At 31.9% G+C, this 26,509-nt stretch overlaps 1 protein-coding gene across 1 annotated transcript in view; it reads right to left on the reverse strand.

The window, feature by feature from the left end:
• Positions 1-597: 597 nt before the first annotated feature.
• LOC127735181 (NBAS subunit of NRZ tethering complex-like) overlaps positions 598-26,509 on the reverse strand; it is a 102,719-nt gene continuing 76,807 nt past the window's right edge. Inside the window, exons 41-59 of the mRNA XM_052245280.1 lie at positions 25,215-25,341; positions 24,544-24,620; positions 23,699-23,999; positions 21,039-21,105; positions 20,072-20,179; positions 16,703-16,947; positions 16,231-16,349; positions 14,712-14,804; positions 13,645-13,758; positions 12,439-12,530; positions 11,697-11,859; positions 10,914-11,056; positions 9,985-10,068; positions 9,147-9,255; positions 7,982-8,068; positions 7,292-7,434; positions 5,667-5,793; positions 4,448-4,576; positions 598-926 (exon numbers count right to left, since the gene is read on the reverse strand). Of these exons, the coding sequence (XP_052101240.1) occupies positions 639-926; positions 4,448-4,576; positions 5,667-5,793; positions 7,292-7,434; positions 7,982-8,068; positions 9,147-9,255; positions 9,985-10,068; positions 10,914-11,056; positions 11,697-11,859; positions 12,439-12,530; positions 13,645-13,758; positions 14,712-14,804; positions 16,231-16,349; positions 16,703-16,947; positions 20,072-20,179; positions 21,039-21,105; positions 23,699-23,999; positions 24,544-24,620; positions 25,215-25,341 (2,616 nt within the window). The 3' untranslated portion in view covers positions 598-638. The remainder of the gene's footprint in view (positions 927-4,447; positions 4,577-5,666; positions 5,794-7,291; positions 7,435-7,981; positions 8,069-9,146; positions 9,256-9,984; positions 10,069-10,913; positions 11,057-11,696; positions 11,860-12,438; positions 12,531-13,644; positions 13,759-14,711; positions 14,805-16,230; positions 16,350-16,702; positions 16,948-20,071; positions 20,180-21,038; positions 21,106-23,698; positions 24,000-24,543; positions 24,621-25,214; positions 25,342-26,509) is intronic.

Here is a 26,509-nt window from a genome sequence, read left to right on the forward strand (position 1 = left end):
AAACGTTCAAAGTCAATGAACTATGACTGAAGTTCCAGTACCAAATAATCTCCATTGAAATTAGATGTGCCAATGCTAATACAACTGTATACCATTTATCACTGACTCATCATCAGTGGTTTCCCTTAAATTTAACCTAATCACAAAATTTAACATGTAAAAGAGAGGTAGGTGATTTAAAAGGGATTTACTATGCAAGTTTTAAAATCAATGAACCATGAGTGAGGGAGAGGGGCCAGATAATCTCCATGGAAATGAGATGTTCCAATGCCTATTTATATTAACTGCATACCAAATGTCATTGACTAACCATTAGTCTTTCATCTTAAATTGACCTAATGACAAAATTTAACATGTAAACTATGCAAAAGTTTCATGACCATGACTGAGGGGCAAGGCCAAATAATCTCCATGGAAATGAGATGCGTCAATACATGTACTAAAACAACTGCATACCAAATATCATTCACTTACTATTAGTGGTTCCCTTTAAACTGACCTTATAACAAACCTTAGCAAATTAATGCTTCACCTTTGCCACTTCGTCGAGGCAAGACAATAAATGACCATTTTTTCACAGACATTGGAAACAAAGAATAATCTTGAGCATATTTATTTTTAATAAACATAATACAACATTAATGTTTGAGCCATTTCCCTACAGCTCCCAAAGCAGAACCAAAAGTCTGAAGCATTGAATGTGTTGATCTGGACTGCAACATTAAAGAACCAGCCTCAGCTTTGAATCCATTGTCATTCAGCTGATAGGCTACTTTTTCCAATAACATATAGTCATGTGATTGTTCCTCCACATTCTGATTGGCTAACAGATAACCAATAACAGGTTTGTAGTAAACAGTATATACAATTTGTGGCAGAAGACTTCTCTTTAACAGGAGATCAAACAACTCTTCATCATCTTTTGCCTTGAATATAACAAAAAATTAACATAAATACACATATGAATTTAACAATATGATAAAATGCTAATTGTGTATATTTGCTATTGTGAAGACAATAAAGTGACCAAAAAATGGTCTTTCATTTTTTACAGGTGATTTGTGTAGTAAGCTGTCACATGTACATGTGCCATCAATATGCAAGCAGATTATAATAAATACTGTAAACCAACTAATTTTTGCAAGAGATTTATTTTCACGAGTAGAAAATAACGTGAATATAAATCGTCACAAATATGTAAATCAAAGCACCAGGGGCGCTATAGGCAGTTAATTAAAAAAAAAAACAAGGCAAATGTGGCAGAAGCTTAAGTTAAGATTAATATTGTAGAACAATTGGTTTAACTTTTTATCTCAGCTATTTCAAGTTAAAAAAATGTTTGTACCTTAATGTTTCCGCTATCCAATCCTACCATTTTCCAAAGTTATTTCTTATTTATCTTAAATATGTTTCCTTTAAGATGAGCCTTAAATGAAAATTTTTATAGGCCCAGACATAACTCAAAAAATAATTAAAATAAATTCAACCTAGACTTATTTCTTGCATCAACTAAATTCTATAATAAACAAAAAATAATTGTAACAGGATACTGTTACGAAGTCTCCAAAACAAAGCTCCTATAATTCGTCGCCTAATTGGGCCGATTCCAGTACAAATTGGTTTGGTCAAGTAAAGTGATATGCATATGTGACGCCTAGGAGATTGACTGTATGTCATTCAAACATTCTTGAGTTGACGAACAGGAATATTATATATATGGTTTAGGGGTGGGGATCTCAACCTTTTTCAAGTTCTCAAAAGGTGGGGGTTGATCCCCAGGGGACTCTCCCTTTATTTCATTTGATTTGTTTTAATGTCCCATACAAGAATATATATGGTTTCCGGGTGGGGATCTCGACCGTTTGCAAATTTTCAAAAAGAAGAGGGGTGGGGTGACCCCCATGGACTAATCCCCTATATTTTATTTTATTTGTTTTATTGTCCCATACATGAATATATATGGTGTAGGGGTGGGGATCTCAGCCGTTTACAAGTTCTCAAACAGGAGGGGATGGCGTGACCCCCAGGGTCTCCCCTATATTTAATTTGATTTGTTTTATTGTTCCATACAAGAATATGTATGGTTTAGGGGTGGGGATTTCGACCGTTAACAAGTTCTTAAACAGGAAGGGGTGGGGTTGACCCCCTGTGGATTCCCCTTATATTTCATTTTATTTGTTTTATTGTACCATACAAGACTATGTATGGTTTAGAGATGGGGATCTCAACCGTTAACAAGTTCTTAACAGAAGGGGTGGGGTTGACCCCCAGGGATTCCCCCTATATTTCATTTGATTTGTTATATTGTCCCATACATGAATATATATGGTTTAGGGGTGGGGATCTCGACCATTTACAAGTTCTCAAACAGAAGGGGTAGGAGTGACACTTGGGACTCCCCCAAATCATTTTCATTTGATTTGTTTTATTGTCCCATACAAGTATATATATGGTTTAGAGTGGGGATCGCGGCTGTTTACAAGATAAAATTTCTTAAAACATCCCATCAACGTCGATTGTCGGATCTTTTTCGTTCATAAAAACAACATTCATAAAAAAACAACAACACCTGCAAAGGTCAGTGATAAAAGGGATAATATACATGTAGTAAAAGAAAGGAATTTAAATGTGCATACATTTAATTGAAATGAATAAAATAGTCACAATCTTCTTAAACGAAAAGAACATCATTATTAACAAAACTTACTTCAAAACATCGGGATACTTGCCTTACGTTTTGCGTAAGTTAAAATTACTGCCAAGGTAGACTACTACATATAACTTTATTTCCTCTATCATAGAGATTATATCACTTGGTAGATGGTCATCTAATTGTTACACAAGATACATTCATACTTCGCCTAATGTTCTTAAAAATGCTCAAAAACAATTAGCAGAGACAGACAGAAGTTAGGTTAAATTGTACTGGCAACAAAGGTTCCCCATTCCACTTGGGGGCTACAGCTGCTTCACACCTGTATTTGGCCAATTCGATACAAATTCTACACATTAGCCTTTGTATCTTATCCCCCAAGTTTTAATTTTTATATTTATATGAAAAGGGGGATAACTCAATTTTAATTTCTAAAGTGTCAAACAGCTGTTAGTCCCCAGTTTTTCCAAGTTGTAATTTGTTTATGTAAATATGTATATATGTTGTTAGATTAGAATGCTTAGTTCGTAATAAAATGTTTCTTTTATCCTATTGTTGTTAACATATATAGATTCAAAGTATGATAGAGGTGCTGGTATAAATCCGTGAGACAGCAAAAATGAATAGAATCTTGTATACATGTTCTTAGAAGCAGCATCAGTTCAAACTTGGCAATAGTTTATTTAATACTACAGTATAGGACTTATAAGTTGGTATAGTTTGTATCCAGTTCTATTATTGTGGTATATGAGACATTTACTAGTTTGTTCGTACATGTAGATATCCGTATATTGTCGTCATTTTACATTAGGAAATAACTGGTCTATAAATAGAGATTTGGTGTACATGAACAATATTCCTGCGCTTTTGGCCATTTGGGAAATGTAAACGACTTGTAATTGTAAATATTTCATACAATTTTTCTTCGACATCTTAGCCAAAAGCACATGGGATGATAAACTAAGTACGGATTTCTATTGAGCACTACTTCCTATGTGCAACTTCAAAAGTTTTGGGTAGTTCGACGATCAATTAAGGTTTTTCTGGTCATATTTTTTGTATTCCAGAATTGAAAGTATGAAAAAGTGCCCAATTAGTTATTAATAACATATTAGCCAGTTAGATAATAACAATAGCACTTTTTACACCATTTAGTGGGAAGAACACACATCTAGGGTGGTAGCATAAGGCAGCTTAACTGCCTAAAAATGTGAATCTTTCCTTATTCAACTACATCAAATAAATTTGAAAATTGCAAAATTAAATTGCCACGAAGTCAGCCAGAAAGGGCTAAACGCGAAATAAAGTATCAGCAAAAATAAGTTGGTTTACAGTATCTGTCCACAATTCTGCATGCCCATTTTTTTTAGCATCTTTTTGATAAAGTTGAATGCAAGCCAGGTAATTTTTAGAGGTTTCTTTAACTAAAAAGCTGTTCATCTACAGCTGGAAATTTACCATATTTCTTTGAAACTATTTGAAATTAAAAAACAGCAGAAGATTTAAAATCCCCATAGTGAATATAGAAGTCCCTAAAAAAACTAGTGGACTGTACATGTTAGGTAATTGTTTCCTTTTTATTTTCATAATTGTTATAGCCTTTCTCCTATTTAAAGGACAAAAAAAAACCATAACAGGACATTAATACAACCTAAACAAAAAAAGTGTAATAGTCTTACATATAAGAAACTAAGCCAATATTGTGTATGGAAGATGAAATATATAATTCATTATCCTCTCTCTCAAATATAATTGACAATGGCCAAGTGCTGACCAAAAATATATAAACTATACCTCATCAAGAGCTGCCAGTTCTGTGACAACAGCAGACAACATATCTTTATGTGTGGACAGTAATACAAACTTCACTCCTTCTATTGTGTACTTCTTTTCTATCATCTTGTTATACACATGTCTTACACACTGAAAAGGAATAAAATATGTTTCAATTTTTCACATAAATCTAAAAGTCACTTGATAATATCTTTTGGAAAATCATATAAATTTTACTATTCTTAACAAGTCTCAGTGATGTTTTCATAAATCTTTTTTCAATTTCTTTTTGGTTTTTTGGTTAGTCAAAACTATTACTACAATCATCTTGTATAAAATAAAGAGGGGCGTAAATGGGGGGGGGGGGGGGGGGGGGTATCTGAATGGAAGAAGGCGAAATAAAATTGCCATTTCACGATGAACAAACAATTAAAAATTTCTTGCACATTGATCTTTTTACCTATTTTACAAAACACGGTGAATAAAGAACCTTTTTCACGGCTGCACGTGAAATAAAAATGGCAAAACGTTGCACAAAAAATAACCCTTCACCACCCTCATTAAATACAACAGCATTTAACCCATGTGCAAATCTCATAAATCCATTAAAAAGTTACAAATCAAGGTAAAAAATAACCAAAACTGAGAGAATCACATGAACTCCAAAAGGAGCAAGGCCTGGTGAGTCAACAGGGTAAGAGACTCCTACTAAGCATGCACCACCCACCATATAGGGTATAAAACTTTGTTAAGAAGAAATCTATTAAGCAACATCAGCTAACATGTTCAGTTTCTCTGGCCTCACAGTAATAAAAATTTAGAGCACGATTATCGTACTCAAGACTCAGAATGTAACCATCCAAAATACTGGATTTGGTGTTTCGAACACAAATTTTGCACTCCGATGACTGAGTAAAGTTTTATGACCTAGGGTCCAGATAAAGGGAAGTGAGACTGTTCATTAAATTAAATAGATGTGGTATGATTGTCAAAGTGACAACTATCCACCAGGGACCAAATGACAAGGACAACTAAAGGGCACTGTACAACCTTCAACAATAAGCATTTTTCATACTGTACAGTTAGCTAGAAAAGTACCTGACATGACAAAATACCTAGATATTTCAAATTTGATCAATTCAAAACAGATTTCTAGACACCAATTCTGTATAGAAATATTATTTACAGCAGGATAGTCTTTTAAAATCATTTTCTAAGTCTCATAAAATAAAACACATACCTTTATACTCAAACTGACACTATCACAAATATTTCTGTACTTTGTAACCACCAAAGCTACAGTCTTATAATCTGAGGTGTTTATCATGGCACAAAATATGTTTACCCAAACATTTTGTTCATGGTCACTGAAAAAAAAAAGTAAACGTCAGTATTCAGTTAACTTTACAGCATCATAATATACTCTGGATTCATGAATATTCATACATTTTTTTTTTTCGCGAAACCAATTCCATCGCAATTTTTGTAATGACAAAAACATTGCAAAATTTTCTGAATTGACAGTAAAAAAATGGTTGTATGTTTTGCTCAGTCTGAGAAGGTGTAAGTACAAGCAGACCTAGATGCTGTCGATAGTTATATAGTCCCAATAAAATTTCTTGAAGGAGATTAAAATAACAAGCCATCAATATATACATGTATAGCTGAACCCTTTATGCACTATGAAAAACACAGAAACTTTTTCTGTGGTACTGAATAAAATAAGGATCAATAAATTGTAGTAAAAGGAATTTCATTCACAATTTAAGGCAGATTCCACAAGAGATAGATGTACAAAACTTTAATGTTTTTTGGAGCACATTGCTTAGTCAATCTGAAGCCATGTATGGTTTGACCATATTAGGTAATGGTTACCTGTACTGGGAACAGCAGATGTGAGAAATTATTTTTGAGAGAAGAAACAGGTCAAATATGAAAAGAAACAATTAAGTTGATTTCTAATTAACATTGTTCATGTAAGTTTATTTTTAAGGTCCATGGAAAGTTAATTTTTGAAATCATCACAAATTATTTTGCTTTTTACTTGTTAACTCAAATTAAGGCGAACCTTTAAAACTTAGTAGACAACTGTCAAGATATTTGTAGAAGGTCCTGTAACAACAACACTTTAAGGAATGCTCCAGTAATTTATTGAGATAGACATGTTTCAGTGGCTAGGCCACCGTCATCAGGATAGAAAACAATACATAAAATCATGCTGAGGTACAAAATCGAGGTTGAGAAAATTAAAACGTCACAATGTCCACTAGTAGGTTCATTGCATGATAGTTTGCTGCTGAAATCCTGAAATGTAAACATCAGAAACTAATGATCCTCCATGCCTAATATCTGATAAAATATCGTTTTCAACATCTAAATTCGGTATACTGAATTCAGAAATAACATCCATAGGGTGGATTGTTTCAAATTCTATAGGATACGAACCCTGAGAATCAATTTTTCGAGTTGGAATCCCAAAAATATTCAAAACTGAAACCTACATTGTCTGCCACTTTGATTGCGTCATGTTTGCATAAAAAATTTCCAAAATGGATTTCCCTCTATTCAAACCATCAGATCTAACCATCAGATACTTGTATTACTCTGATGTGTCATGAAATTATCTTTAGAATAAAGGGAATACTCTAAATATTTCTATTTTAAAGAAATGACGCTGGTTGTTAACAGTAGGTTGTCACAACTAGGGTTTTACAAAAACAATACTACTTATTTCAGTACCAGAAGCATGTCAATTTAAAAGGGTTATACCCATTTCCTGCAAATTAAGGGTTAAAGGTTGATTGCAGAATATGTAGCATTTATTTCTATGGTTGCATTATATTGCATCTATTTAATTTCACTTACCTGCTATTTGCAGCTTTAAGTGGAGGCCATAGTTGTAGTAAGTCACAAATAGAATTAAAATGATTGTAATTAGAACTCTGGGACAATAACTGTAAAAACAGCTGGTGTCTTGCCTTGTCTGTATTTATATCACCTTCTTTTAGCTGCAATATCAAAATAAAATAGTCTACAAATTGTGTTGTTTTTTAAATATTTTACAATATCATCAAATGCATAACCAAAAATGTAACATGCAATCGGTCTTATTTAAAAAGGGTAAAATACCGCAAATTGAAACCTCCTTACAAAAAACTGTGTGGGTAAGTATGATATCAAACTCACGGGTAAAGGGAATTTTAAAAATACTAAGTCAATATTGATTCTAACAAAAACCTATAAATATATTACCTATATTACAACCAATTTGAATTGAATGCATTTTCAAAGGGAGACAGAAAACAGCAGATAGAAAAGCTATTTTTAAAATATAAATCTAAAAACCTCAATACATTGTGATGCAGTTGTAACAACCAATCTTTCAGAAGGATTGATAAATAGGAATTATGATTTGTATCTATGACAAGAGTCTTCTTTAAAGCAAATTAATGCTATAGGACAATGTGGTGATTGTCAATCTACATGCAAAGACCCTGATGTGATGCAGATATGATAAACAAGTATATGTACTTTTAATGTCTCCTTATAAAATACCTGTATGTCAGACCATGTTGCCTTGACAACAGCCTCAGTTCTGTATAATGTCAACAAAACTAAATCTTCCTCACTTAACTGGAAACTCTAGAAATAAATAAACGCATTCACAGAATGTTTGGCACGATTACATTATGTGAAAATGTACAGTAACTTATGGTAAATATCCTAATGAAAAGTTAATATAAAACTTGTTTCTATAAAAAAAGGTTTCCAAAAATTTTTTTCTAAAACCACTAGTGTTGAATACGTAATATTCATTTATGCTTATATATAATTACATTACATGTATGTTTCATTATAATACATTATTTTGATTGGCTAATAGCAATCTCATGTCATTCTGAAATTAACCTTCATTTCAAAATGAAATGTAACATTCATGATGACACATGCTTCCACAATAAAGTGCACAGATAAATAAAAGAAAAACTTGATAGAAATCGTGTTTTAATGATCCTAGTAGAAAAATGTAATTATAAGTATTGAATGCTTCTTTGGGTGTAAAAGCGTTGACTGTGCGGACATTTTTAGAATGAAGCGCTGAAGCGCTTCATATAAAATGTACTTCTGTCAATGCTTTTACACCCCAATGAATTTACAAAAAGAAGCATTCAATTCTTACATATATGCATGTATTGGAGAAGATGTTACTAAGTTGCAAAACTTGTGTCTGATCCATTTGTCCTTTTGAAAATCAAAACTTTTGGTTTTTCAGATATTTTGTCCTCAAGCATCACTGAAGAGACATTCATTGTCGAAATTTGCATCTGCTGCAGCAAAATCAGTAACATTAATGTTATTGAACTAAACTGGTTTAGAAATATAAGTAATACATCCAGGTATGATAAGTGTCTACTTTTTGAAGGTAAGATCCCAGCTAATATAAAAGTATATAAAAGAATAGTATTGTACATTTACATATTTTATTGTCCCAAGTTTGAACAAAATATTAGCTAGAGGATACTAGGCAAACAACAATCAATTGAACTCTTAATTATTCACTGTACATTTAACCTGTTCATTGAAGGCAACAATAAATTCACAAACAAATCTTGATACATTTTGTATTTTCATTTCAAATAATGGTTTGATGCCTGACTCCAATTTAACAAAAAAAAAAGATTAAATAACACATTTAAACTGTAAAAACTAAAAAATTTACCTTTTCCACCATATGCAAGACATCTAGTCTTGGTTGAACTGCTACCCTGTCATCTGAACAGAATGGTCTCAATAAAACCATAACATCTTCTGAAGAGACAAGATTCCCCCTGAAATATAAAGAGTCGAGGTATGTAATACATGTAACAAAATATTTCTTGGTAAAAATCCTTACTTAAACCATTCCATATGTGAATTTCAGCCTAAAAAAGATGGTAATAGCTGTATCAATATATATCATAGTATTCCACTTGTTCCAAGTGGGTATCTTGATTTGGTTATAAAAAGATGGTCTCTATATGGCTGTTTGTTGAAAATTTTAAGCCACTGGAAGGGAAATGGATGATTGGTGTAACTTTCGACTCAAAGATGAATCCAGGATTGATTTTGAAATCATTTTTGCCCAGTATTTCATAGGACTGTTGCATAATGAATATTTATGCTATACAAGTACTTCTTACTAGAGATTCATTTATTTCCATGGATCAACATTTTTGTGGATTGAGAAAAACTATATTTTCAAAGATACTTGATTTCTTTTGTTTGTTTAATTCTTTATATAACCAATATTCATATTTTGATGAATACCTGAATAAAGGGTTCACCTATAACTTCAAAATCCATGAAAATTTATACCCCAAGAATAATAATGAATACACAGTATCCACAATATCATTGTAAGTTTAAGTTCTTATTACATGTTTTTTCCTTAAATTAAAAAATCAATTCTCGATCATGTGAATTCAACTTTAAACAAGCATATTTCAAGATAATCTCTCTAATCTGAAAAAAATGTGTACTTCTCTTTTAAGACACTGATTCAGTAGTCCAAACCTTACCCTTGCTTTTGATGTTCTTCAACGTTAAGTACAACTTTCTCAAGTCTGACAAGAATCTTTTCTTTGTCCAATTCATTTGGATCTCTGTAATCGAAAATCATAGTTTTGTGTTTAAATAACCTTCACATTACAATTTAAGCAACTGTAGATGTTTTTAAATGTTAGTGTTATTTGGTTGCTGTCTCATTGACATACACCACAGTTGACATACTGTTTGTGGTGTCCATGGTAAAATTGAGAATGGAAATGGGAAATATGTCAAAGAGACAACAACCTGACCAAAGAGCAGACAACAGCCGAAAGCCACCAATGGGTCTTCAACATAGCGAGAAAATCCCGCACCCGGAGGTGGTCCTCAGCTGGCCCCTAAATAAAATTGTGTACTAGTTCAGTGAAAATGGACGTCACACTAAACTCCAAAACATATAAATGAACTAAAATTAAAAACATGCAAGACTAACAAAGGCCAGAGGCTCGTGACTTGGGACAGGCGCAAAAATGCGGCGGGTTAAACATGATTTGTGAGTTCTCAACCCTCCCCTATACCTCTAGCCAATGTAGAATAAAGATACACATAGTAATATGCACAGTAAAACTCGGTTCAAAAGAAGTCTGAGTCCGATGTCAGAATAGGTAACAAAAGAAACTAAGCAAAATGACAATGATACATAAATGAACAAAGGACTACTAGCAGTTTCTAACACAGTTCTTGTCTAAATAACTGAACCATCCTCTCATGTTGCACCTGGTGTCCATCGTGATACTATAATGTATACTTATGTAAATAACTGCATTAGGGTACAAATAGTCAGCTGTTGTTTTGTATATCTGTGGTGTCCATGGTAACACTGTTCTTACATAAGTAAATGTATGTGACAAACAGCTTCCTTTAATGTTGTGTGTGTCATCAATGGTGATGATATATTTACCTTAGTAACTGTATCATGTGATTAACAGCTTCCTTTAGTGCTGTATGTGGTGTCCATGGTGACACTGTAAACACTTCCATAATGTCTTCTATGAGCTCCACGGTATAGCCATTCTCTATCATATCACAGTACAACTTCTGCAACTAAACATTGAATTATATTTGACACAACTAAATATTGTTTGTAAAATCACTGGAATACTTTGTCATTTAGGAGATAACTGTATTGTTTTTTAAGCTTGGACTTTGTAAAATGTAGTTTTTATTGTCACAAATTGTGTTTATCTCTCGTCGCATAGTTGAGCTAGGTAAAGGGTATTTGCGACAGTAAAACCAAGTTAATGTAAGCCAAGCTTAAAATACAATATTTTTATCTCCATTCCAACTTAATCAAAATATTCCACTTGAATTATTATTTTGGCTTAAAATTTTTGTCAAATATAATAAAATTCTGCAAAACTTTGTTCTCATCTTGGCGACAAACTTATTCACCAGATGTTTTTCAACTATGTGTATGTTCAGATTGATATAAATTTTGGCAAAAAAAAGGTTGGGTGAAAAATGTGACTATCTTGTTTATTTTTTGAAGAAATCACATATCAAAATATTCCAGAATTTAAAATGGCAGCTACCTTAGTTACAGACCAGTAAATTAATCCCCTCAAGATATCCACAAATATTTATTGACAACAAATCCAAATCATCTTTACAAACGAATTGCATTAGAATAAACTATTTCATAATGAATTAAGGGTCCAGCTAAGTTTTTGAAGAAAATGTATACCTGTAAATTATCTCCCTTTGACAAATCAAACTTTGCAGCATAATCCACCAACATATCATCACCAGACATTGACAATGATTTGAAACTTTCATGATTTAATCTTTCTATGTGACTCAGATATTGCTGTAGAGTGTTGGCAGCATCCTCCCAACTTATCCTGCACCTAAATAGAAAATAGTACCTTATTGCAGCACCTTAGTAACATTCCATATATAGATTCTACCACCGCATTGAGTGTGGGTGGAAATTTCTCCTCTAGAGACACTTAAATTTTGTCTATTTTATGGTGTCACATTAATACAGTGTGGAATCTGTGTGTCTTATGATTTTCAAGGCAATTTTTTGGCAAATTATTTTCTTTTTCATGGATCTGCAAAAATGATTGTGTTTAATCTGTTTGGCGTCATCAGACATTCAGTTGTACCCAGCTGTTGGAAAAAAAATCAGTAGGAAAAATGTCACACATTATCTCTAACAATAACCTCCTCCAACTTAACAATAGTCAAAATATATACTGTAAATTCAGAAATTACTGCATGCATTTATTATTGCGATTTTTGAAAAATGGACAAAAATTGAGATTAATTATTTTGATTTCAGGAAAATCTGCATACAGATATAGGTATCAGTTCTTATTATTGCGATATTCACCGAGTCGCATTATTCACATTAATAAAAACCTCGCAATAATCTCTGAATTTGCAGTATCTATACATCATTTATTTGTTTCCATCAAACCTACCCAGAATCATCTTGCTTTTTCTTTTTTCCACCATGTTGTCTTGTAAATTTTAATGCTCTTTTTACTATTTCTAGTCTACATTCAACTTCCAGCTGAAAATATCAATGTTTCAAGTATTAAATGTGGATAAAGAAACCAACATGTCTCCTGATCATAATATACTAGTTAACAAAAGTAACGATTCACAAGTTTGAAGTCCAATTTTTCATAAAATATAATAAAAAGGAAAAACTGTTAAAATATCCAATGAAAAACATTCATTTGCAAAGCAAATACATATGATTAAAAGAATCTGACCAAATTGGAGAGTGAGAAAATACCCTGTTATTGCACATAGGGGAGGTCATATTTATTTTGGGGAAAATGATGACAAAAGTCGGCACTTCGAAGATGAGAATTAAGTATTCAAATATCTGCAAAGGCATTCAAAATTTTAAGCAGACCATGTTTAAGTTTAAAGTTTTAAGTTCTAATATCGATTTTTTGAATTTTTGGTTGAAAATACGATTTTTGAAATAACAAAAATTGCAAACAAAAAAAATTGGCATATTTGCCTTAAATTAATGGTTTTGATAAGAAAATAACACTCTGTAAATATTAGACCAATTGGGCAATTATTTACCTTGGTACAGTGTATCCAATTTCATTATATAAGGAAAATACATTACCATGTATCGTTTCTTTGGATGACTAGTATAGAAACAAGATATTGGTTGATGTGCATGAGAAAAAAATATCATGAAAAACTAGAAAGAGCCAATATATTAAAGGAAAAGAGCCTTCACTTAAAACTTGACTGTTCTGGAGTTCAAAAATTAGCTTAAGAGTTCATACTTTATAGCAAAATCAAGACTCAATATTTACAAAGAAAAAAACGATACTAATGTCAATTTAAAATTTTCTGACAAAATACATTATTTCCTCATGGATGCTTAAACCAGAGAATTGTTTATATTTGTATTTTTTTTTTTGTCTTGTAGGGTTCATTGACAGATATCATCACATCTCATTTTATATATATTTTAAGAATTTCAGACAAAAGACTCTGTTATGACATAAAAATATAATATTTTCATCAATGCAGTCAGACATTCTAAACGCTTTCATCTAAAGCATAACACATGCCTGAAAAATGCTGAAAAACAAAGTATTGTGAGCAACAATTCCTTGTAATTCAGATGATTTCCATTTAAAACTATGACCTACCTTTACCCTTGACTGTTCTGAGAAAACAACTTCATCAATAAAGTTGATGACATCAATTGGTAGTAACTTCTGTAATGATTCCCCACAACCTTCATATCTGTGTACCCAGGCAGCCTGAAATATACAGAATCCTAGAACTTAGGATATAGCAATGTTACATACTATTTACAATAATACACTGTGTACCCAGGCAGTCTGAAATAAACAGAATCATAGAACTTATGATGATTGATTAATTGATTGTGTTTAATGCCACTTTCAGCACTCTTGGCTATTGTGGCAGGGATTTTTTTTATTGATGGAGGAAGCAGATGTTCCCTGAGAGAACCATGACCTTCCTCAGGAAAACTGTCAATCCAATTCAATTAAGATTGGAGTCTAACGCACCTGTCACCTGCAGGGTTCTAACTCACAACCCTCAGTGTTGATAGGCTAGTGATACAGTAGATGAACTACTTAAACCACTTGGCCACCGAAGCCTCTCCTAGAAATTAAGATACAGCAATCTTATAACAATACACCATAATGAGGTCAAATATAACAGTATGTCTATTCAATGGACATTAGATGTGCAATATTTGATGCTACTAATGCAGATTTTTTCTTCAATTCCGCTGTCCACATCTTTAACTTAGAAATGTGTAATAGCTTGTTTCGAAGCCGTGACATTTTCACGGATTTAGTTAAATTTTCAGGGTATGAAGTGAGATTAAATTTTTCACAAATTGGGAAGCCCTGAAAGTTGATGCCCTTCAGCAAGTGAAAAGTCCCTATTTTCACACAGTTTAATTCTCTGGAAATTCAGTTCTTTACAAAGATTTAATAACTCCAAGTTATTTTACATTTGTGTACCACTTTTTATTTTTACAAACACTAATTATATGACACTTTAAAATAAAATTATATATCCAAAAATATTGTCTATGGGGTTTTTTAAATTGGGAAATAGTGTTAACTTTGACCTATAATGGTTTACTTTTATAAATTTTGATTTGGATGGAGAGTTGTCTCATTGGCACTCATATCACATCTTCTTATATCTATTTAACATTATTATCAGTACTTACTGTTGAATCTGGTATTTTCTTTGTATCTGTATTCCAGAATTGTTTGACAGCCCAAGCACAATGTACCACACTGGGATGTAAAAATCCACCAGTCTGAAAATTAAGACATTCCTTTTAGTAATCATTAGATAAAACCTATAAGTAGGAAATGAACTCTTTTAACATGTTATCTAAATCTGAAAGACTTATCATTGCTTAAAAAATCTTTTTTCTCCTTTTTATCTTAACCTGTACCATACTCCCAAGAATAGGTCCGGTAAGGGCCGATTTTGGCCTCAAATTTCAAGTTCAGCTTACGAAAGATTTTAGACACTTTTTAAACACTGAAGTGTCTATTTCAATTGACTCGATTAGTTTATGTGAAAGATTCTAACTGATTTAGTCATTAAAAAACGCGCCGATTCAAGCTTAAATATGAAAAATCTATCAAATATGCCAAAAAACGTCACTTTTCAGATGGTTTTTGTCAAAAATGAAAGTGGCCGCATCCGTGTTCATCCTCAACCTTTATATATATTATGTATTATCATCAAATGCAACTTACATTTCAATATTATGAATGAACACGAATGCGGCCACTTTCATTTAAGACGAAAACCGTCTAAAATTTAACTAAAATGCTAAAATTTTGAAGATTTCAGTAATTTAGCATGACTTAATGATGTTAGTACCCGATATATGTGCATTGTATTGTAAAAAACAGCCCATATATATGTAGCAGAAGCATTCTTCTTTACAATAAATAGCTTAAAGATTACATTTTAACAATTTTGTAAAACTGCTATATTTTGGGGCCAAAAAGGGGTCTTACTGAACCTACTCCTTTACCATTGACAGTGAGGTTAAGGGGAAAATTTACCATTGATAGTGAGGTTAAGGGGAAAATTTACCATTGACAGTGAGGTTAAGGGGAAAATTTACCATTGACAGTGAGGTTAAGGGGAAAATTTACCATTGATAGTGAGGTTAAGGGGAAAATTTACCATTGACAGTGAGGTTAAGGGGAAAATTTACCATTGACAGTGAGGTTAAGGGGAAAATTTACCATTGACAGTGAGGTTAAGGGGAATAGGTAATTCCCAATTCAGTTTTGAAAAAAAATTATAAAGGATGAATCTGAATGGCTTGTTTGAAAAATAATGAATATTAAAATATGACTTATTGTGCAGGAAATTATTAATAACCTCTTTGAGTATCAATTTGTCATCTAAGTGATTGCTGTGTCATTTGTTATATTGTTGGAGTGGGGTGGGGTCACTACATGAAAATTCATGTTCCATTATTGTTCGGAATGGTTGAATCCAAGTATTATCTTTGTCAGTTTAGCAGTGCTGTCATTACTTATACCAGCAATATATTATTTTCCAAAAAAGAAGCTGATATAAAATTATGAGGGTTATTGCAGGGAAATATAATGTACTGCATCCAGTATTTTGTTTTCCAGATTATAAATAAATATCATAGTGTTTTCCAATTTAGCTATAGCAGTCACGTATGCTGGGATGTAAATATAACTTACACCATCAGGTATTTTATTTGCCAATTTAGCAATGGCTGTCACATTGGTGGGGGTCAGTACAGGGATTATGTATTGGACTGGACTGCTTAAACCATTCATCAATTGTTTACAGTCCAAACCTACAAAATATAAAGATGTCTGCCATCAAAACATTTTACTTTTATTCTTATACGTTTTAAATCTTTATAAATAAGATGCATTTCAAAGTCTTTCTACCAAATACTGTGGAGTCATTTATTTTTATGGGTACTAATTTTCATAGATTGAAAAAAGATATTTTAGTGGATATTTGTTTTTGTGATTTTTGCAAAAAAATTATATCCAACTATATTCAATCTATACTTAGTTGAAAATTTAAATTCCTGATTTCACAATACCCACGAAATCAATGAAAATTGGTAACCCATGATAATAATAAACACACAATATACCATAGAGGGTTAATGTAATGGATCAGTACTATCGTACTTACCTACGGCAACACCTTTAAGTCTTTTCAGCAGCTTGAGATGATTGTCGGCTGTGATTCCTCCTTGTTTTATGTCACCCACTCCAGCCAGCAGAGTAAAGTAATAGATTAAAGTGGTATGATCTGTACCATCCAGGTTAGGGTAGATATTGGTCCTCATTCTTTCAGCAAAGTCTTCAGGCTGACTTACCAAGGTTGGAACAATATTCTTATTCTTCACTCTCGATTCTATTTCTTCGATGGCAAGACTGAAAATATCAAGCCGAGATTTTAAATATTTCATTTTTGTTTTGTAGCTTGTAGGGTACTCTACTTTTTGTATACAAATTGCTAATAGAAAGTAAAGTAAGAAAATTAATTCATCTTTACTGGTACAATGTCAATTCAGAAATTAAAGAAAGTATTAATTGCTCAGTCTTCACTTTTCTGTGTACCTTTTTATGGGCATGTTTTATTTCAACATGGATATTGATTGCTCTCATGGCTATAGTGTCATCAAGGTTTTTTCTAACCCTTTGGATTTTGATTTCCTCTTAAGAAACCTTCCCCTTATTTATTGCTAATTGCAGATGAAAATTATAAATTGGATATTTGAAAGTGTTTCGTAAACCATTTTGTGATTGGTCATTGTTAATGGAAATGAAACATTGACATTCTATTAATGTGATAAAAAAAAAGTAACGCTTTCACAATTATCAAATTATCAAAACATCTCAAACATTTCTGAATGTACTAATTGATATTTTTGAAAGAAAAAAAAAAAAAAAAAAAAAAATTTGAACTTGATCTGAGTTTTGTGGTAATAAGCATTGTGTATAAGTCTCATAACATTTGGTTGAGGCTAACTTAAGTAGAGAACAGAAACTTAAAATTCAGCAATTTTTCTATTTGTAAACACACATAACTCTAGAACGGTTGTGTATAAGTTTTATAACATTTGATTGAGACAAACTAAAGTTAGAGAACGGAAATGAAAAATTCAGCAATTTTTATGTTTATAAATTAAACATTGCATTGTATAAAGGTATAGAACCACTAATTCAGGCCCGGTCGGAAAGAACATACAAGAAAGTAGTACATATTTTAAACAAAATAGTTCCTACGCATAGCTGTATCTTTGTCAATAGTGGGAATATTTAGGTAGTTTTAGTATCAAATGAAAGCTTTGGGACTTGGGATCACTGTAGAACCCTAGTTGAAAGTTTTATTTGAATAATAAAGAAGTATATGAAATTTTGATAGGAGGGCTCATTTGGCCTGTTGTTCAGATCAGAAGTTCCTGTTTCTGTACTATCAAACTTCCAGGAACCAGTACGCTCTAATATGCAATTAAAGGTATGTTGATTTTTTCAGCACAAGTCAGCATAAGGTACAGTTTTGACATGAAATAACTGGCACTTAATTTGAACTTAAGACAAAGTAGCCATTTATGCTTGAAATTGCAGAATTTAACATAGAAAGCAATGGGCTATGAATTAGTGGTTTTATACCTATTACTGACAGGCATGTTAAATTCTATTTTTAGAAATCATACCCTTTACAGTGAAAATTGGTCACATTTGTTGTCAGAAATCATGTTACATTATTTTTTTTATGTAACAATTATGTTAGTGTCAAATTACAGCCCTCAAATTGCTACAATACGGTATTTTAGCCTTTTTTGGTCATTTAGCATGCACACAGTTAAGATTTTACCTGAAATTTAAATTTTTGGATTATCTAACACTGAAACCAATGAAACTTGTATATTATGACTAGTTTATAGTATAAATATTGTTTTTGGTCAAATTATCTAGTGAGTGTTCATGTTTTATTGTGTTTCTTGGTGAGTTATTTATTTCAAGGAAAATTGGTGTATACTTATTTAGGAATTCCAAAATCTCACTTGAAACGCATTTTATAACCATTTTAGCAAGTTGTCTATCTTGGAGATACATGAATTGCTCTTGTTGATCCATGTTTATACATAAAAGTATGTTTTTTTTACCAAATCACTATCCTTTTCCAACATGTAGAAAAAAGGGGGATAAAATTATCAATTATATTTTATGTTTGGACCACTGTATTTATATTCAAGGAAGAATCCCTGATAAAAATAAGACATATAGGTAAGAACACTGTTATTTGAGTAGATATTAACAAATCAGAACTGGTAAAAATTGAAAAAGTGTCATATCTGTCACTATTAGTATCCATATGTAGTTTTCTTTGTTTAACGCATATGTTACTACCAGTCCAATTTGAGCTTGAATTCAGTGATATATTGTTTTGACAAAAGCTTTATGTGTTTTTCTATGCTAGAAATAGATCATAGAAGGAAATTAAGTCAAGCAGAAGTCAATATAACAAGTTTGGTGCTGTTATAGGTATAGAACCACTAATTCAGGCCCGGTCGGAAAGAACATACAAGAAAGTAGTACATATTTTAAACAAAATAGTTCCTACGCATAGCTGTATCTTTGTCAATAGTGGGAATATTTAGGTAGTTTTAGTATCAAATGAAAGCTTTGGGACTTGGGATCACTGTAGAACTCTAGTTGAAAGTTTTATTTGAATAATAAAGAAGTATATGAAATTTTGATAGGAGGGCTCATTTGGCCTGTTGTTCAGATCAGAAGTTCCTGTTTCTGTACTATCAAACTTCCAGGAACCAGTACGCTCTAATATGCAATTAAAGGTATGTTGATTTTTTCAGCACAAGTCAGCATAAGGTACAGTTTTGACATGAAATAACTGGCACTTAATTTGAACTTAAGACAAAGTAGCCATTTATGCTTGAAATTGCAGAATTTAACATAGAAAGCAATGGGGCTATGAATTAGTGGTTTTATACCTAAAGCATTGAATGTAGTTGATTCAATTATAATCATGGACAAAGGAAGATAACTCCAATTTTAATAAAAATTACTTGATATTTAGAAGAAAATAAAAATTTTGCAATTTTTCCATTTATAAAGAGGCATAACTCTAGAACGGTTAAAGTGATGCCACCAAAATTCAAACTTGATCTGTGTTTTGTGATAATGAGTATTTTGTATAAGTTTCAAACCATTTGGTTGAGGCAAACTAAAGTTAGAGAATGGAAACAATAAATTCAGAAATTTTCCATTTGTAAAGGGGCATAACTCTAGAACGGTAAAAGTGACGCCACCAAAATTCAATTTTGATCTGTGTTTTGTGGTAATAAGCATTGTGTATAAGTTTCATAACATTTGGTTGAGGCAAACTAAAGTTAGAGAACGGAAACCAATTTTGGGAAGTACGTACATATAACGTACAGACGGACAAGGGTAAAACTTAACGGCGGGGGCATAAAAATCAGACAAACCTACTTACTTGCCTGTATATATCTGATATAGTTCCTGAACTTACCCACTTTCAAATAAGAACTCAAGATGTGACATGTAAAGCTCCCACAATGGTATATCATATCTTTCTGCCAGATTACAGGCTACATTATACATCTCATCATTAACACTCCTGTAATATACATATATGTTTATACTGGTGAAAAATAAATGTTTTTGTCTGCCAGATGTGTGTGGAAGCAAAATATTGACATTTAAATTTTATAACAGTAAATTTGAATAACTGTACTTAATCTTTTTTTATTTTTTCCAATTTATTTAGGTCAATTTCCAAATCTGACTCTGAATCTAAAATAAAAAATGATGGCAAAAAAATTATTGTAGAATGTCTGCAAAGATTTTTACACAGACAAATATTTGCTGAACAAGAATGTGTCCATAAAACACGGATACCCCACTCACGCTATCATTTTCTATGTTCAGTGGACCATGAAATTGGGGTAAAAACTCTAATTTGGCATTAAAATTAGAAAGATCATATCATAGGGAACATATGTACTAAGTTTCAAGTTGATTGGACTTCAACTTCATCAAAAACCACCTTGACCAAAAACTTTAACCCTGAAGCGGGACAGACGGACAGACAAACAGACAGATGCACAGACCGAAAAACATAATGCCCCTACTTGGGGCATAAAAATGTTTGAGTTATCTCCCTTTCAATAAGAATAGAAAGCAAAAAGTAAAAAAATGTTCACATGTACTTTTTTTCTGTTTTCAATCATGCTTAATAAAATTCACAGGAATCTACTTGTTTGCAGAAAATATCCTTTTAAAATCTTCCTAAGCTTGTAATATTCTAGAAATAAAGGTTATGGGTCTTCAATGTGGACCATATTTGTAACTTGAACAAAAGGACTGAAAAATAAAAAAAATCATTATTATGCAACAACATATGTCTATACTATCTTTTAAATTGCTGCATGAATCCATTAAACATAAAGAAAATATGATTTTGTAATACTACTTACATAGTCAAACCGAGTATGGTTTCTTTTTTATATTCTGGGTCATCAGTAAATCTCTGAATATCAACGCCTGAAATAATTCAATATTTAACAAGTTGTATTCTGCAAACATTAACACTATTGTTTGAAACTTTGTTTTAATATTATATATTCAGTTACTGTTTATAAGGAATCTATTAAACCAGTGATGAAGTCAAAATCATCCCTTCGAAAAAAAAAATTATGGACACCATCACAAGTTGATTTACCGTTATGGAATATCTGTTTCACAGATGACGACCGATATGTTCTAATTGTTGTAATCACAATCAAGTCCTCTTTTCCTCAAAAATGGCATACCAAACTAGACTTATCACCAGGTTTGCACTTACATGAGCAATACCAAAAGTGCCACATGTGGAGCAGGATCTGCATACCCTTCCAGAGCACTGAGGTTATCCACAGTATTTTGTGGGGTTTGTGTTGCTCAGTCTTTAGTTTTCTATGTTGTGTTTTGTAAACTGTTGTTTGTCTTTTGATTGTTTTTAGTTTTTTTCCATGGTAGTGTCAGTTTGTTTTCGACTAATGGGTTTGAATGCTCCTTTGGTATCTTTGACCTCTATTTTTGTACAGATACAGCTATTTTTTATTATTTTTCAATAGCTGCTTTCTCTTTTATGTATTTTAATGATGAAATGATCATATGTATCATGGTGAACTTGACAATAAAAAGTGCTAGAAAATTCATCATGGAGATGGAGTATATTTACCTTATAATTTAACAGATCAAGAAAAAACTAGAGGCTCTAAAGAGCCTGTGTCGCTCACCTTGGTCTATGTGCATATTAAACAAAGGACACAGATGGATTCATGACAAAATTGTGTTTTGGTGATGGTGATGTGTTTGTAGATCTTACTTTACTGAACATTCTTGCTCCTTACTATTATCTCTATCTATAATGAACTTGGCCCGGTAGTTACAGTGGAAAATATTTTGTAAAAACTTACAAAAATTTACAAAATTTATGAAAATTGTAAAAAATTGACTATAAAGGGCAATAACTCCTTAAGGGGTCAATTGACAATTTTGGTCATGTTGACTTATTTGTAGATCTTACTTTGCTGTACATTATTGCTGATTACAGTTTATCTCTATCTATAATAATATTCAAGATAATAACCAAAAGCTGCAAAATTTTCTTAAAATTACCAATTCAGGGGCAGCAACCCAACAATGTGTTGCCTGATTGGTCTGAAAATTTCAGGGCAGATAGATCTTGACCTAATGAACAATTTTATCCACATCAGATTTGCTCTAAATGCTTTGGTATCAGAGATATGAGCCAAAAACTGCATTTTACCCTATGTACTATTTTTTAGCCATGTCGGCCATCTTGGTTCACGGGCGGGGTCATTGGACACATTTTTTAAACAAGATACCCTAATGATGATTGTGGACAAGTTTGGTAAAATTTGTCTTAGTAGTTTCAGAGGAGAAGATTTTTGTAAAAGTTAACAAAAATTTACGAAAAATGGTTAAAAATTGACTATAAAGGGCAATAACTCCTTAAGGGGTCAACTGACCATTTTGGTCAAGTTGACTTATTTGTAGATCTTACTTTGCTGAACATTATTGCTGTTTACAGTTTATCTCTATCTATAATAATATTCAAGATAATAACCAAAAACGGCAAAATTTCCTTAAAATTACCAATTCAGGGGCAGCAACCCAACAACGTGTTTGTCCGATTCATCTGAAAATTTCAGGGCAGATAGATCTTGACCTGATAAATAATTATACCCCATGTCAGATTTGCTCTAAATGCTTTGGTTTCAGAGATATAAGCCAAAATCTACATTTTACCCCTATGTTCTATTTTTAGCCATGGCGGCCATCTTGGTTGGTTGGCCGGGTCACCTGACAAATTTTTTAAACTAGATACCCCAATGATGATTGTGGCCAAGTTTGGTTAAATTTGGCCTAGTAGTTTCAGAGGAGAAGATTTTTGTAAAAGTTAACGGACAACGACGACGACGGACAACAGACAACAGACGCCAAGTGATGAGAAAAGCTCACTTGGCCCTTTGGGCCAGGTGAGCTAAAAATGTATTTCATTTTTTTGTTTAAATTATCAATCAATTTAGCCAAATTTCATGTTGGATACAAAATAAACGAAGTCCATGATTCATTACACATTAGAAATCATAAGCCAATTATCTTTCAAATTCATGTGGTCAATTGGGAATAAGGGGATTCTTATCAAGCATTATATTCATTTATTATTCTATATTACCAGTCTTTGTAAGAATCAGGCAATTTAGTAAAATTTCAAAACATGGCCGAAAAAACCCACTGACCTAACTATCCTATGTTGAAGTTACCCTCATTCTGAGTTAGAAATGGTAGGTCTTTCATTTTTGCTTGTTTGGTAGTTCGAGAAATCTTTAGATAACTTTTGCTGAGAATGATAGCAAATTACGGAGTTAGATCCCCTTAATTGTTAACTTCTAGTACATTTCAACCAAATTATATCTTGAATTACTAGAAAAGGAAAAGGAAACGAAAGTTATATTCATACACCATTATACAATTTGAACATAAATTAATGTCAACTTGAGTGGGTTTTTGTTTGTCATGTTTTCACCGCTGCCTGATTCTATGGCAGATTGGCACTTAAACATACCACTTCCAATCCTAACTAAAGTCCTGGCTTGAATATAATCTTCAAAAGATTCATAACACTGCTTTAACTTTTCCACCAAGTCAAGGACATCCTGAGGCCAGTCAAGGTCATCTCTATTGGTAACAAAGTTAATAACTCTCTGTATCAGTTTGACAGGATCATGTCTGTACAGAGGACTGGGTTCTGGAATGGCTGTAGGTTTGACAGAGGCATATATTTGTAAGGCATAGTAATACAATGTCAACTGCTGGGTAATGGCTGTTTTAGGGAAATCATCAAAAAACTTCTCCACATCTGAAGTCTAAAGAAAAAATAATTCAAAGTATTAGTCTATTCTTCCTTTTGACTTTCATATCAGAATAGGAAATAAGTGTTTTTTTATTATATATTGTTTCATTGGGTTTTCCATATATTATTTTGTTTTATCATTTATTTAGTTATTTCAATTTATGCTTTTAAGTATTGTACTAAATTTGAAAACTATTCATACAACATATATTGTACAACCACAGTTAAATTTTTATCCTAGCAACTAACTTTGAAGTATAACATAAACTGGTTTCTGTCTAATTTTGAACATTCATAGTACATACAGATAGTATACCAGATTAATGAAGGAACCAACAAAAGCATACTGAAATTATAAGATACATACTAGAAAATTCTGACATCTTTTTCAGCTCCCACTGTGTTTTATTTTCAAAACTAGCAATTATTGTCTGCCATGATAATATTTTTTTTAGTAAATCTGAACCATAAATTGATAAAATTTACTCAATTAAAGTGCTGTTAAAATTCTGAAGTTCATTAAATATACTCCTGAGGAAAAAAATATTTAAACTTACCTCTGGTAATGCCAATAGATATGCTAAGCCTAGTGAACTATCTACTGGAAACTTTGTTTTGGCTAGCTCTAATAGAACTGAAATACGAGTGTTATAACAGTTTATATATATATTAGTACTTCTGCTTTTTCAAATGCTGCATTAGGATGAAGATTGCTATTACTTGATCATCACTTTCTGCATTTTTATATAATATAAAACAATTGCTATTTTCATATCAATACAGTTGTTTCTTTAAAACAAACTTATGAAAATTCAAAATTTACTCCAACCAGTATCATATATGTAGAGAAAGTTTAAGATCTTAACAACAGACATTCATATTGTCTCAAAAAAAAATTATTTGCAAAATGCAAAAAAAATCTAAATTTTAACTTTACATTTATCACTTACATTGCTTTTTAAAATTAGAATTTTTCCATGCAGTGGACATTTTATATGTTGACATTGTACAAAGTCAAACTTTTACTATTTTTCAAACTCTGTTTTTTTTTATGAATATAAATTGATATCCTAGTTTAAGGAAACATGATTTGCTTGTTATTTAAACCTAAAATACAATCTTCTCATTATCAGTTTACTAATAATTATACATATTTCATATGTAAATAAACAAAGATGTGGGGATAAACATCAATGATAATATTGTTCTCCTATTCAAGGTAGTGTACCTTCAGGTGATGACTGAGTAGTCTCCCCTTCTGTCAACATTTCCTCCAGTTTAGCTGTCCTTAGTATGCTTTCACTTAAAGCTGTGTGGCCACATTCAGATTTGCCCCTTGTATAATCTACAACAGCCTGAAAAAAATATACCAATGTATGTCAGATCTGCATAGTGTATGAATATTTATAAAAAAATACTTATTGAATATATAAAAAGATTTTAAAAATGTCTCTACAAACCAATCAATCAATATTGGGTAAGTACAAGAGGCTGAACTTCTCAAATATTGTTGTTTTTTGTGTGCATCATTTGACACTTACATAGAAAATACTTTACATAGAGAAGAGAAAATTTAATAGAAAACAATTCAAGTAGTGCTAAATCAAACCATCACCTCAAATATCTGAATTTTAAAGCTACACAGTTTTGAACTCCATGGGGGTAATAAATATAATATGAAAAGGCAAAGTCCATGTTTTTGTACAGGAAACTGCAGAAATCTTTCTTATCAAAAAGTAAAACAGGAGGTGCACAATGGCATTATGACATGAAGAATCTGCAAAAGTTTCTTTTATGATAAAACTAATACATTTGTGTATTATGTTGACACTGACTTTGGACCAAGTGCCCCAGAGAAGTGTATTGTGACTATTAAATAAATTGAAAGCATAACAAAATATTTAACTATGAGATTTACTGCAAGTTACATTGAATAGTTGATATTGTGACTCATCTGCATAATAAGCATGGGTCAATACTTAAATGGGAAATCACTACTTGTACTTAGGTTTCCTGAGCTTTTTAGATACTGTTATCTCAAGGTAAAATCTTTAAAATGCTTGTGTCAGCAGAAATCCATACTTGACCTGAAAAGTGTCATTTAACTAGTGTATACCAATTATCTATATATCTTTGGATTTTACCAGACGTTTAAATAATCAGCTAATCGAGTTATTCAAGCATATAAAAATGGCATTCTCTGGGCATATCTGTACAGGACGAATACCAAAAGTGGCATTTAACAAAAAATTCAGTGGAAATGTTTGGATTGTGAACTTTTAATGTGTACTTACTGTAAAAATATATAAGACATTTAAGATAAGAGATGTAAAGTAAGATCATAAAATCATGGACATTAAGGATGTTGGACTGCACAGTGAAAAAAAATGGATTTCTCTTATTTGAAAATTTGTATTAACAGTAAGAATATAAGACATGAGATATGACATGCAAGAGGATCATTAAATCATTGACATTAAAGAGGTTGGACTTCACAGGGAAGCATTGGATTTCTAATGTGAA

Source organism: Mytilus californianus, unplaced genomic scaffold, assembly GCF_021869535.1.
Source record: "Mytilus californianus isolate M0D057914Y unplaced genomic scaffold, xbMytCali1.0.p SCAF_3, whole genome shotgun sequence".
Lineage (NCBI taxonomy): Eukaryota > Metazoa > Mollusca > Bivalvia > Mytilida > Mytilidae > Mytilus > Mytilus californianus.